Source organism: Setaria viridis, chromosome 2, assembly GCF_005286985.2.
Source record: "Setaria viridis chromosome 2, Setaria_viridis_v4.0, whole genome shotgun sequence".
Classification (NCBI taxonomy): Eukaryota; Viridiplantae; Streptophyta; class Magnoliopsida; order Poales; family Poaceae; genus Setaria; species Setaria viridis.
In genome coordinates, this window is record NC_048264.2 from 6,995,655 (window position 1) to 7,009,076 (window position 13,422).

A 13,422-nucleotide genomic window follows, 5' to 3' on the forward strand; every position below is an offset into this window, starting at 1 on the left:
GTGGCGGACTTTGGGAGCTGCATAAAACATGGAGTTGGTGTGTACACTGGGAACCTGCTGCAGCTTCAACGAGCTCGCCGAATGGAGGAGCTGTAGTACTGTACTGCTAGGTAGCTACTTGTTCCTTTCTTTTCCTTGTTTATCAATGGTGGTATAATGGTGCTAACGACAATTGACAAGTTTATTAGGAAGAAAAACGACAAGTGAAAAATGCCAGTGAGAGCTTCTTGTTGGTTCCTGAGTTATTTACCTGCTGTTTCCACTGTAAGCTCTTAACTGGCAAAGGAAAATCACAGTGTTCACCATACCATGGCCCTGTTTGATACCGATACTGGCCAAAAAATTGAGGAAACCCCCCCCCCCCCCCCCCCCCCCCCACCCCCCCAAAAAAAAAAACGGCGCCAGGAGGAATCGATTTTTACAGCAGCGAGCATATGGAGCTGATTTGGATGAAAGCTTCACTGTCTGGGGAGATTTCTTTTCTTAGCATAAGATTTTCCACAGTAAGCAGGTGAACAACGACCTTAATTAGTTGGGCCTTGCAAGTAAAGAGGCTATTCCTCCTATTACTTTCGAAACGGAGGAATCATGTTGAAAACTTGAGTCAGCAAATGAAAGATTGGTACTGAAGAATTTTTTAGTTCGAAACTTTTGAATTAATTTAACTATTTACTCATTATAATAATGGATGTACTATAATTTGCCCTCCAGTTATAGAATCTGAGGTGCTCAGATTGTCCTCCCCAGTTTTAACTACCTGATTGAATCATACTTTCTCAATCCAGTGAGGCCAAGTGGATCTCAAGAATGGAGCACTAATGAATTGCAGTTGGATTCTGCATGACTATTTTGTGCTCCTAATCCTGACAAATGACAATTGAAGGTACTTTTCAAGTGGTTAGCTTTTATTTATTCGGAACTTGGAGGTAACCATCCTTACAAGTATACCTCGTCAAAGTAATTTTCATATTTGATTATTAAATCCACATTTAGTTTTCCTTTGCCATGTATACCAAACACTTGTGGTAATTGATGGTATACTTTATACTACCGACTTTTTTATTTTTTAACCCTTTTCGTGAAAGATTCTCACAAATAGGCCTCTAGCAGAATCAATTCCAAAAATGGACCCTTAGCTTGGCGCCATCCACGCTGGCGCCAAGCTACAACGTCTCGGCGCCAGCCATCCTGGCGCCAAGGTCTTTGCGCAGCTGCTGACGTGGATGCCGACGTGGCGGGGCTTGGCGCCAGCCATGATGGCGCCAAGCCTTGGCGCCATGGATCTTGGCGCCAAGCTTGGCGCCGTAGATCTTGGCGCCGAGCTATCTACGCCGTACCTCTTCGCGTTTCGAACTAAAGAAGTATAATTATTCCGAGGAGTGTGCAACAAACTAAGCTATGGTTCAACTGGTTAGGAGGTGGGTTCCTTATCCTGGAGACCTGAGTTCAAACCCCAATGTTGAACCACAACTTAGTTTGTTGCACACTCCTCGGAATAATTATACTTATTTAGTTTGAAACGCGAAGAGGTAAGGCGTAGATAGCTCGGCGCCAAGATCTACGGCGCCAAGCTTGGCGCCAAGATCCATGGCGCCAAGGCTTGGCGCCATCATGGCTGGCGCCAAGCCCCCGCCACGTCGGCATCCGCGTCAGCAGCTGCGCAAAGATCTTGGCGCCAGGATGGCTGGCGCCGAGACGTTGTAGCTTGGCGCCAGCGTGGATGGCGCCAAGCTAAGGGTCCATTTTTGGAATTGGTTCCGCTAGGGGCCTATTTGTGAGAATCTTTCACAAAAAGGGCTAAAAAATAAAAATGTCAGCTTTATACTGTGACCACTAGACAGTTGTAATCAGAAAACTATGGTGCCAACTGATCAGCTTCACAGGTATTATATTCTGCCAAATTGTTGTCGGCATTTAGCCCATTTAGCTCCCCATGCTTTTGCTTTCTCAGCTAATAGTTGAAACTTTCAGGGTTGAACATGTCGGTAGTGCTGCCGCGTTGACATTGACATCACATACTTTTATTTGTTCTGGTGACTTTCCATTAGGAGCAATGAGCTCTTTAATTATCACGGTGCCTTTCACGGGCGAATTACACTACAACTGGAGATATGTGGCTCGTACATCTGTCAGGGTTCAATTCTTCAGGGAAGCTTAGTGGGTCTGAAGAGTGGAGCACTGATGAAGTGTTTGTGTTCCCTCATACCGGTTGCCTTTTTTGTTCATCTTAGTCCTACGATTCAGTGGGAGAAGTGGCTTAATTAGCTGGAAGCAGTTACCTATGCTCTGTGATGCAGCAACACAACAAATTAGGTCTTCCTATGCTTCACTCCAAATATATGTACCAACCTTGTTGGTTGTTAGTTAACTGCAAAAGCAACCTGAATAGTTGCAAAGGTTCGCATCTCATGTAAACGAATCTAAATAGAGATCCTGATTGAACCAATAGTCTCCAACAAAGGAGCGAATTGAAGCATCTTAAGAACAAGAACTAGGCATTGTACTAACATTTCTGCATCGCGCTTTACAGCTTTGGTCCAATCTTTTCTACATAGATAGCGCTAAAAGTTGTGTCCAATGTGATAGTTTTCTCAACAACGGGAGACATGAGTGGGCCTATAGGCAGGTCCCTTAAGTCAAATATGCTTGTGTTTGATCAGGTGAATTGTGTTGCAACTCTTACTATCTTAGATCTCGGCTTAGCTAGTGGGCTCTGAATGTGGAGCACTGGTGCTGATGAAATGCATCTGATTTCACATGAACCTTTTCTGTCTGTTTTTCTGGCTCTAGTGCCGGATATAATTAGTCTTGTAAGAAATATTTATGCAGTAGAGGTGTAAAACGGATACAAGTTGTCCCTAGCATCCAATTACTGTATTTAAAATTATGCGGATGTGGTGTAGATTTTTCCATCTGATTAACATGTTTCCCCATTTTGTATCATACTCATATCTGCACTCAAAATATGCAGGAATACAAACTTTATATTATCAGAATTTTTCTAAGCCATATTTCAATTTGACAAAGTAATATGTATGTTGTCTTGCAGTCTAACTAGTTAATTGGAAGAGAGCTTTTTATATGGATTTCGTTCGATGAGATGAACAAATTGGAATAACAAGCTTCACTAATTATGAGGTAATTATCTCTAACACTTGAATATACTATAAGCTTAGACAATATGGGGCTCGACAGATGTGGTTTGAGCACTATTTCATCAATTTGTTTCATTCCTTTATATGCATCTACTATTTTCTACATTTTTCATTTCACAGTTTTATTGTATTCCTGTTGAAAGACCAAACACTGTATTCCTGTTGAAAGACCAAACACTTTACTGACTGATAGTGTAATTCCCACATATAGAAGCCAAAAGTTGCAGCCAAATGCAGTATCTTGATGGACAACTGTCCACCCGATCATGAGAAGAATAGGAAGTTACTTCAAATGCTTAGCCTCAAAAAGTTACTTCAAATGTCTCACATGCATAGGTGGCCGTGTCATCAAATTGTTGTTGCCACTAGCTCGTAATGGGGTTGTTGTTGATTACACTTGAACAATGATGCAAAACAAAGTTAAATTGGTACATTTTAACAGACATGGGCATGCATATTTGAAAGCAGAAATAAATTAAGTTGTGTACTTCCTAGAGTTTCCATTCAAGGAGCCAAAAAGGTTTCTGCACCTTGCCAAGCTTGGATGCCTTTTCTTACGTTGCCAAATCTTTTGCTGTAGAAATCTCCTTAAATCGGCAACCTTTCTTCTCATTTGATCCCTTGGCCTCCAAGGCATTTCCATTCTCAGCAGATATCATATAGCTGAAACTTTCAGAGTTCTTCTAGACTCTGAAGCAGCCATCTTACATGGAAACCAACCGTTACATTTAGTGATGTGTGAGATGATTAACTTATCACTTTTATAGGCTAATCAGACAACACTTGGAGACATGAGGCTCGTACATCTGTCAGGGTTCAATTCTTCATGTATGGTTAGTGGGTATGAAGAGTGGAGCACTGATCAAGCAAATGTATATGTTTCCACTTGTCGATAAATTTAACCTTTCTTTTGTCATAATGCTTATTGTTCAACAAGCTTAGCTGAGAATTATGCTGCAATGACACAAGTATTTCGAGCACATTTATCTCGAATCCCATTCCTACAAAATCACATCTTCTGCTGCTTCACTCCAAAAATCTGTACCAACCTTGTTAGTCGACCACAAAAGCAACCCGAGTTGCAAAGGTTTCCAGCAAATCTTGGCACATATAAATAGACTTCCTCCTCCAACGCTTCGTCTCCAGCCAAGCAGGTATGGTATAGACAAAATTAGCCATTGTACTTGCATTTCTTCATTAATTGTACATTGGTTGGAATTGTGATGCACAGAAATGGGCTCCAATATTGTTGTTTTTTTGTCGGCAACTCTTCTGGTGTTCTTCTTGTGGAGTGTTGGAGCAGACAAAGACATCAATGGGATCACTCTTAGAGGCAGATCTTTAGAGTCAAAGAAGGTGTTCAATGTGCGTAGATATGGGGCTCATGGCGATGGACGCCATGACGACACAAGGTCAATTGCAAAAACCTGGGCTGCCGCATGCTCCTCTTCGCAATCTGCGGTCGTGCTCATTCCCAGGGGCAAGAGACACCTCATCAATCATGTAACCTTGTCTGGTCCATGCAAATCTAGCATCATGTTAATGGTGAGTATCAATCCTTGCTAGCAAACATATGTTCAGATTTATGTCCCTTCTCATGCTACTTTGCACATGAACTCAATTCAGATCGAAGGAACTTTGATGGCTCCTCCAAAGGGGTCACATTGGAGCAAGAAGACCAACAGGCACTGGATTATGTTCCATGATGTCGACGGACTAACCATCGCAGGTGGCGGGACCATCGATGGAAATGGCAAGATTTGGTGGCAAAATTCATGTAAAACTAATTCAAGACCTGTAAGTTTTTTTCCCCGAAAAGTACCTTTTCAACTCCAGAAAGCTTGTTAATATACTGTGAAATTCGAGACCTTTTGTTTTTCTGTTCCTTTCAGCCATGCAAACAAGCTCCAACGGCCCTGACATTCTACTCCTGCAAAAACCTCAAACTGGAAAACTTGAAGCTAGTGAATAGCCAGCAAATCCACATGTCAGTAGAGGATTGCAGCCACGTCAAAATAGCCCGCCTGTCAATCACAGCACCAGGCACCAGCCCGAACACCGATGGCATCCACATCACCCGCAGCAAGCATGTTCAAGTCAGAGACTGCACCATCAAGACCGGAGACGACTGCATGTCCATCGAGGACGGGACCGAGAACCTCCATGCAAGCAACATCGTGTGCGGACCGGGGCACGGGATCAGCATCGGCAGCCTAGGCGACCGCGGCTCCAGAGCTCATGTCGTCAACGTCACGGTGGACACGGCGTGGCTATATGGCACGGCGAACGGAGCTCGCATCAAGACGTGGCAAGGGGGCAGGGGCTACGCGAAGAACATCGTCTTCAAGAACATGGTCATGGGTGATGTCCGGAACCCGATCGTCATCGACCAAAACTACTGCGATTCAGCCACACCATGCAGGAAACAGGTAATGATCTAGAAACGGGTCCTATGCACATCAAACTGTGCGATTGCAGGCATGTGACCTCAGATTTTTTTTTTCAAATATCTTTTACAGAAATCAGCAGTAGAGGTGAGCAATGTTCTGTTCAAGAACATCAGAGGCACAAGTGCATCAAAAGAAGCCATTAAGCTGAGATGCAGCACAAGTGTGCCTTGCCACGGCATAACATTGGAGAACGTCAAGCTGACTCTCAAGGGAGGCGATGGTGTTGCCAAGAGCACCTGTGAGAATGCAAAATGGAGGAAATCGGGGACTGTCGCTCCACAGCCATGTACTCTAGGCAATTGATCAAATAGAAACTACATACATACTTCCTCCGTTTTAAATCAATGACTTTCTTGGAGAGCCAAAACATCTCAAATTTATACAATAAAGTACTAATATTAATGATAGCAAATAAGTATCATTAGTTTCTTTATTAAATATATTTTTATAGTATACCTATTTGGTGTCATAAATCTTTATCACCCTCTCTATAATTTTGATCAAACATAAAATAGTTTGACTCTCCAAGAAAGTTAGAATGACTTATAATTTGAAACGAAGGGAGTAGATGAATGGGAAGATATAGTAAAAAAAAACATATGTTCTCATTTCTTAACGCTGAACCGTACACGAGCCGTACGATCTCATAGTTAAGCTGCCACGCCAATGTGATGTGATAAAGTTTATGAGTACACTATGCCATAAGCTTAGCAAATCAACAGTGAGCTCAACATCACGTACGCGATGCATTGTTCATAAATCATATTACAGCTAATTAATAATTTTCTCCCTCTCAAAATTAATAATTTTCTCAAAACAACACAGTGGTACATCTCCTGCTAGTATCAGCTGCAACACTACACCATCAGAACAAGAACGGCAGCAAGAGCTATTGACAAGGCTGCAACAGGTTTCGATTATCTGTTTGAAGCAGAGCTAAAGGTGCAGTGAGTCACTAATTCTGCAACAAAAAAATGACAAGAAAGCTTCCTGCTGAGGCTAGCAAAGAAAGTAAACTACAACATGTCTACACAAATCACAGTGCAATGGATGGCTCTCCTGGTAGTTAAGGTCGTCGCATCTTAACATTCAAGGGTATCTCCTTGTAAGAGACGACCTTTTCAGCAGCCCGCCTCAAAGACCTCCTCCCTGCCACCACCTGCCCCTCAGTAGATTTCATTGAAGAACAAGCATCATTCTGCTTTTGAGTTGTCTTTTGCTCCATGGAGGCAATCGAACTGGAAGAGGCCAAAGGAGCAATGACATCCTCTTGCAGAGTCTCAAAAGCGCTGTCTGTGTTCTCAGCGGATACTGAATTCAATCTTGCAGTTCCTCTCCTTTGAGATTTTCTGCAAATAGTAAGGCCAACCAAGGCCGTTATGTTCCAGTTGGAGACTATTGTATTGGTGGAATGCAGGGAATAGTAAGCAGGCAAGACTAACCTCTTCTTTTCTTGGCGCAATTGCTCACTGATAGTCACGCCACACTTAGAATTTACATCCTCTACAGCTTCTCCAGTTTCACATAATGCCAACTTCTGTTTGTTTGAGCTCCTGCACAAACTTTCTGGTAAATTGTTTGAAGTACAACTGAGATACAATCAGGGTTCTGTAAGTCTTCTAGGCCTCATTTGAGTGGGGCAAAATAATACCACCCTATCATGGCCCACTGAAAAGGACACTTAGGGGGGTGAAAAGGGAAAACTGAAAACTCAAGACCCCAGTAATCACCATTTTTCCCAACCCTGGCTGCAATTGCATTTTAAACAACAATAAAAGGGATGAGCCTTACCTCTTGATACAGGTGTCTTCTGGTGGCTTGGGGGGCTCAGTGATATTAAATGGCACAGATGCTGTAAAGGAATGGTGATTGAGTGCAGATTAATTATTCTTCAAAAATTGTGTTCAAAAAAAAAGATGCAGCAATTAGCATTTAGTTGGGATACTATCCTTGGGGTTTAAGATTAAATTCCCTTCATGCAGTATGTACTTATGACTTATGAGCACAAATCGACAAGAATATATTTATTGAACTTTCTAGCATATTGCAATTGTTTCATCTTAAACAAACTGGACAACGTTGATTAAGCGGTACATAAGAAATGCTAGAAAGATGGGGGGGGCATTACATTGACTAGCCAAATGGCTATGTTTGGTGTCGCAGGCCTTAACATCAATTTGATGAGCCTCAACTCTGGTAACGCTGGAACAAGCTTCTTGTACCTGAATAACATTGTAGGAAACAAGTAGGCTTATAGCATATAATTAAGATTCTACATAGGTAAATGGAGATACGTGCAACACTTCCTTAACTGAATAAATGCACTGCCTACCTTCAAATTCACTCCCTTTTGTGGTTGTTCATTTATCTCAATTTCCTGATATGATCAAACACTAGCGGTCAAAAGCTAACATATTAACATCAATACCTAGAAGCTGAATCAAACTGCAACATTACTATACCTCTACTACTGAAGACATTAATTCTTCATGCACTACTGCACTGCATTCATTTTGCAGTGACTTCCCCTGCACAATATATCCGCAAATATTGCACCAGATCAGAACCGCCTGATTCTAATCAACTCTTTAGAGACAGGAAAGAAATATATGAAAAAGTATCTTACTGTATCTTTTCCAGCGGTTGGTCCATGATGTTTCTGAACACTTAAAGTGGAAGAAGGTGATGGAACTATAATATCCTCATGCAATGTCTTGTGAGATACTTCTGCGATTTCACAAGGTACTTGATTCAGTCTAGAAGACCTTCGTCGTTGAGTCTTCCTGATCATATAATTAGTCAAGAGTCATAATGAACTCCGAATTTCAATCAGATAATATTGCAATGAAGAACATATTCCATAAGCAAGAAGTACCTCCGATCTTCATGATCCAGTGACAAAATAGGTTGCAAATGAGGCTCGTAGTGTTCCTGCATTATATTAGTGTCCTTTATACATTCATTTGATCCTGACTTCCGCTTATTTTTGCCCCTATCCACAGAAATTCTCAATCAAAAAATATTCCCTTTGTCAAATCATACTATCTAGAATTTGGTTGCAGCTCCAGCTTGAACATTAGTAAACCCAGAAAATATACCTCTTTATTGTTGCATCTTGTGGTGGCTTTTGACAATCAGTCCTTGATGGCACGGCAGCTGAGAAGAGATTGAATCAAGTGAAAACTAGAAGCTTAACAGTGGCTGACTCAAGGCAAAATAGAAGTTGTACAATGCTTTCTGTTAAATAAGGCAGTTCAAAACCTTGAGGTACAACAGATGAAATGATTGCTGAGTGCAGTAAAAAAATTCACAAAACAACAAAGAGTGAGCCTTACATTGAGATTTAAGCAACTGGTGTTCAACACCACTGGTTATTGAGCCATGAATTTGATGTGCCTCGACAGCTGCACCTTTGGAAGATATAGCTTTCAAGACCTCCTTTCATTATAAAAATCAAACAACTCAGAATTACAATAGTTGTAGATTAACAAGGATCATTTTACTGATGAATTTGCTACCTACCTGTGAATTTACTTCCTTCCGCCGTTGGTTAGCAGTTTTATTCTTTCGCTGCAAACAGTACATAAGTATAAAACCATGGCATCTATAACAAAAAGAAGCTGAGTTAAGCCATGCGCTTACTTACCTCGAGCTCTGAATCCTTTACTTTAAGCAGCGCTGTTGTGCATGAAAGCTCATGTTGCAATGTCTTGATCTACAGGTCATATCCTCAAATAATTCCCAATTCAATAACCACCATATGATTACTGATAATCAATGAAACTCAAACGTAAAAGAAGTCAGACACTTACCCTATCTTTCCCCATATTTAGTTCCTGCAATGAAGCATAAAAAAGAAAGATTAGGCAGAACTATATTCTGCACCATAAAATAAGTAATATGTTCATGATGCTTTGATGAGTATTTCTTCCTAAATATAAGACCATTAGGACATTGACACGGTCTCCAATATGACACTTTAATAATAATACCTATTATAGATTGTGAACGTATTTTTCATGATGAATCTAGTATGTCAGCCTTATGTTGCTCTCTATGGTTTTTTGGCTACTCATGGTCAAAGCTAAAAGGGTTTGATTTAGGACAATGGATTTATATAGTTACATTCAGGATTGGAGATAGTATAAAGTTAAAGAAAAAGGTTTAGAGAATTTACTCGGTTTTTTAATATCCGACATAACTGAGTTAAACCCAATACATAAGTTGGGAAATTTGAATATGAACTACCCAAAATGTAGGACTTTTCATTTTAAAATTAGTGTTATTGTGGTGCACAGGCATAACTGAATCTCTCACAATAAGCAAGCCATACAACTGGATCATCAACAGAGGAGCAGCATCACAAGAGTAAAAGATCAATATTACTATATTAGTGCAGCCATAGTGAGACAGGGTATTAGTGCGGCCACAGTGAGACAGGGAGTGGATGGAGATATAGACGAACCGCGAGCATTTGCGAATTGGTCTGAGCAAGCTGCATATTCTGCTGGCGCGACACTTGCAGCGCGATCCGGAGCTTGTGCATCTCAACTCTGCTGAGCTCAATGACCTTCCTGCAGAGAAGCCAAGCAAAGACACATTACTTGAGAGAGAAACGGCAACCTTCCACTCCCTTTTTCACACAAACAAGGAGAGGGGACTGAGAGGCAGGCAACATACGTTTTCTCGGTGAGCAGATGAATCAGCTTCGCGTTCTCCTGCGACCAAGCAAGCAGCTATTGAGCCCCGGGAAGAGTTTATCGCATAGAAACGTAATCGAACTAAAATGGCATGGTTAACCTAGATGCGGCTGTTAGCATGTAAGAGCTAAAGCGATGAAATTCACCTTGACGACGTCGCCGATGCTGACGGATCTGGAGGTGTTGGGCCTCCCGACGTTGGTAATGTCGGCGAGCGCGACGGGCTTGATCCCTTTCCCCGGCGGGGACCGGAGCCTGGGGCCGCCATCGCCGCTAGGGTTCGAGCCACCGACCGCCGGGCCTCCTGGTTAACGGGCGGAAGCTCGATAACTGAGATACCGCGCCGCGGATGGGCGGAGAAGCTGGAACGGAGGGGGATCCGAACGGAGGGGGGAGGGGACTTACCGGGGGCGGCGGCTGCGGCCATGGAGGGAGGCGGAACCGGCTGCTGCCGCGCCTCCAGGGGTTGAGGAAGGCGGGCGGGTGCGCCCCGCCGGCGAGGAGCACAGGTGGCGGCCGAGCGAGGAGGGAGCCGGCGGGTCGGAGCAGGGTGTGCTAGGTGGCGTCGCGGTGTGCGGAGGGGCGGAGGCGGCGGCGGCGGCGGCGGCGATGGCGGCGCGGCGCGGCGCGGCGCGGGGGAAGGGGAATGAATTCGATTTCAGCGCGCGGGGTGCGAATTCGGGAGAGGGGGGGCAGATTGGGCTGCGGGAGAAGATGGTGGGGCCGGGCTGTCAGGCGGCCGCGCGGTGAGCCCATGGAGCAGAATTCAAAACCAGAATGGACAGTTCTGGCCATGTATCCCGACGACTCACTCCACTTCCCCTTCGAACTTTCTATTTTGGAAAATTTTAATTCCCGTAATTTTTCATTTTTAAATATTGTAACTATACATAAAATATAATTTTGATGCATAACTTCATACTAATACTTTTTATGAAATATTATTTTAATATAATTTTAATGGCATGCAAAACTTCTACATACAATTTCTAAAGGGTAACTTTGAATTCTTATTTTTCGAAAGTTATAACTTGTACACCCGATTTATATGCATATTTTTTTCTAACAACAAGTTACGTGATAAATTTTATAGCATAATTTTTATAATATAAACAAATTGTACGCATAATATGTGCGACAACTTTTTATGAGAATGTTGTTAAATAACTTATCCACTACCTTATACACGTAAACAATATTTACTTGAGTACAAATAATGATATGGAAAAAGAAATAATCAAATGGAAAAGAAAAAAAATTGAGCAATGGGTGCGCGCGCTTCCATGTGGGGGCAGGACTACCATGGGCGGTGGGCCTCCCGACTGATCGCAGCTTCGCGTCGCGTGTCACGAAGCGAGCTGACGCGCACAGGCGGAATCAGCTTTGCAAAAATTGAATGTGCTATGTCTATTATGTAGAGTCTCAAAATCCTAACGTTGGGATAAATATATAAGTAAATGCAATCATCTATACAGATCTCTGTATTTGCTACATTTGCTAAATCTAAATATTATGATAACTTAAATAATGTGAATATATCATCTATAATTTTTTGTGTTTTCCGAATTTTTCATCCATAGTGTAAATCAGTTGAGGGTAGGAACTCCTAGCAATCCCAATCCATTACAGGAGCAACTGCATCAATATCCCTCAAACCAAAACCCCTAAAGATCAAATGAGGTCTCTCTATTTGTTTAAAGGCTACAAAAATATCTCCAACTCCTGTAATAGTCCGCATGGATAGAGTTCTAGAGACCTCAGGAATGGAGGGTGGAGGGGAAACTTGGAGGCTTCCCTAAAATGAGGAGTCAAATAGAGGGTTTGTTAAAGTGTGTTCTTTTACTTGACCCTCTAAACTTAGAGTAAGGGGTGTTGAGAGAGTCCGGAATTGCTTCGACCAAAATAGAGAAGCTCGATAGAATAGAGATAAAGGTGACACATGTCCAAACAGTACAGGCATGCGGCGCAAGCAGCACTAGGAGGCACGCAATAACACGGTTATCAACCCGGCGTGTTTGGCCTGGTATATTTGGTCCTATTTTTGCTTTGATTGTTTTTCTTATTTTAATTTCTTCATTTTTCTAGTGGTTCTCAATTTAGCTTATTTCACCTATCTTCTGATTATTTCAGTAAACAAGGATACGGCTAAAAGTCATTTTCACCAAAAAAATATGCTTGTATTTGTTTTCTTTTTTATTTTATTTTCAAAATTTTTATTTCGATTCGTGTACACGCCTCCTCTGAAAAATGTGTGGTAAAACCACTAGGGCAGAATCGAGTCGTCCAAAATTTCCATAAAAAATCTTCCTCTTCCAAAATCAGTAGGGGAACACCTTTTCCTATTGTTTTTTAGTCTTTCCTTAGGATTTTAACCTCGGATTGCGCAGTGTGTCATATACCAAAGCTCTGCATATACGAGTGAAACACTGATGATTAAATAGCGCACCACATGAACCGATGAAATATAAACTATATTCTCGTGAAATTATACCAATGGACTAGTGAAACATTACGATTGAACACTGCAAATAAAACTTGTAGAACATCAAATAAATGCGAACTACACCAAGAATAGCTAACGACCATAGCAGGAATTGGGAATCAGTCTGCATCCTTTGTATCTAACCTACTCCCTCCATCCTTGAATATAAGGCATTCTAAAATTTTAAGAAGAAGTTAGGTGCACTCGTAAAAGGCGCATATACCTCTGTGTTATAATGCAGCGAGTTGTGTTGTCCGGATGTTTTAATGGCAGTTGCAAAAAAGAGTTTATTTCATCTAATCCACCAATCGAACAAACTTGTCACGTTAACTCCGAAAAAAATAAATGAGCAATGATCAAAAATGCCTAGAATGACTTGTATTTGAGGAAAATTTTGAATGCTTAAATGTCCTATATTTCAGGATAAAGTAGGGCTCAAACAACATGAAACTTACCATCGACCTCGGAATTCTGTTCACTCCCACCAAACACAGCATAAGGAAATTTCTATTCCCTCAGTTAATAAATATAGTTCACTCGAACATTGTCTTTAATATACAACTTTAGCTACAACCTTTTTTATCAAAATGATAATAGAAACTATTTTTTCACTATGAAAAACAATACAATACTAC

At 41.7% G+C, this 13,422-nt stretch overlaps 2 protein-coding genes across 3 annotated transcripts; one reads left to right on the top strand and one right to left on the bottom strand.

Annotated features, from left to right (window-relative positions):
• The first annotated feature begins 4,388 nt into the window (after positions 1-4,388).
• Positions 4,389-5,989, top strand: LOC117844034 (polygalacturonase). The gene is made up of 4 exons (XM_034724816.2): positions 4,389-4,700; positions 4,782-4,952; positions 5,048-5,584; positions 5,675-5,989. The coding sequence occupies exons 1-4, from the start codon at positions 4,389-4,391 to the stop codon at positions 5,906-5,908; spliced, it is 1,254 nt and encodes a 417-aa protein (XP_034580707.1). The 3' UTR covers positions 5,909-5,989.
• Positions 5,990-6,312: 323 nt separating this feature from the next.
• Positions 6,313-10,973, bottom strand: LOC117844948 (shugoshin-1). Of its 2 annotated transcripts, none has more exons than XM_034725803.2 (17): positions 10,711-10,973; positions 10,452-10,609; positions 10,286-10,323; positions 10,071-10,179; positions 9,418-9,441; positions 9,252-9,320; positions 9,128-9,175; positions 8,941-9,040; positions 8,704-8,761; positions 8,481-8,597; positions 8,232-8,388; positions 8,068-8,133; positions 7,938-7,982; positions 7,734-7,827; positions 7,397-7,457; positions 7,048-7,158; positions 6,313-6,954 (listed from the first exon to the last, which is right to left on the bottom strand). In XM_034725803.2, the coding sequence occupies exons 1-17, from the start codon at positions 10,730-10,732 to the stop codon at positions 6,672-6,674; spliced, it is 1,560 nt and encodes a 519-aa protein (XP_034581694.1). In that variant the 5' UTR covers positions 10,733-10,973; the 3' UTR covers positions 6,313-6,671. The 2 variants fall into 2 exon arrangements, with proteins under 2 accessions (XP_034581694.1, XP_034581693.1); XM_034725802.2 differs by having other exon boundaries at positions 8,941-9,043; positions 10,711-10,971.
• Positions 10,974-13,422: the final 2,449 nt, after the last annotated feature.

Excerpts from the sequence above, each read along its gene's own strand:
- LOC117844034 (XM_034724816.2), top strand. The coding sequence starts at position 4,389 with ATGGGCTCCAATATTGTTGTTTTTTTGTCGGCAACTCTTCTGGTGTTC. Across the intron at positions 4,701-4,781 it reads AATCTAGCATCATGTTAATG|ATCGAAGGAACTTTGATGGC; the intron begins GTGAGTATCAAT and ends AACTCAATTCAG. Across the intron at positions 5,585-5,674 it reads CCACACCATGCAGGAAACAG|AAATCAGCAGTAGAGGTGAG; the intron begins GTAATGATCTAG and ends TATCTTTTACAG.
- LOC117844948 (XM_034725802.2), bottom strand. The coding sequence starts at position 10,732 with ATGGCCGCAGCCGCCGCCCCCG. Across the intron at positions 10,180-10,285 it reads CATCTGCTCACCGAGAAAAC|GAAGGTCATTGAGCTCAGCA; the intron begins GTATGTTGCCTG and ends GCTTCTCTGCAG. Across the intron at positions 7,983-8,067 it reads TAATGTCTTCAGTAGTAGAG|GAAATTGAGATAAATGAACA; the intron begins GTATAGTAATGT and ends TGATCATATCAG.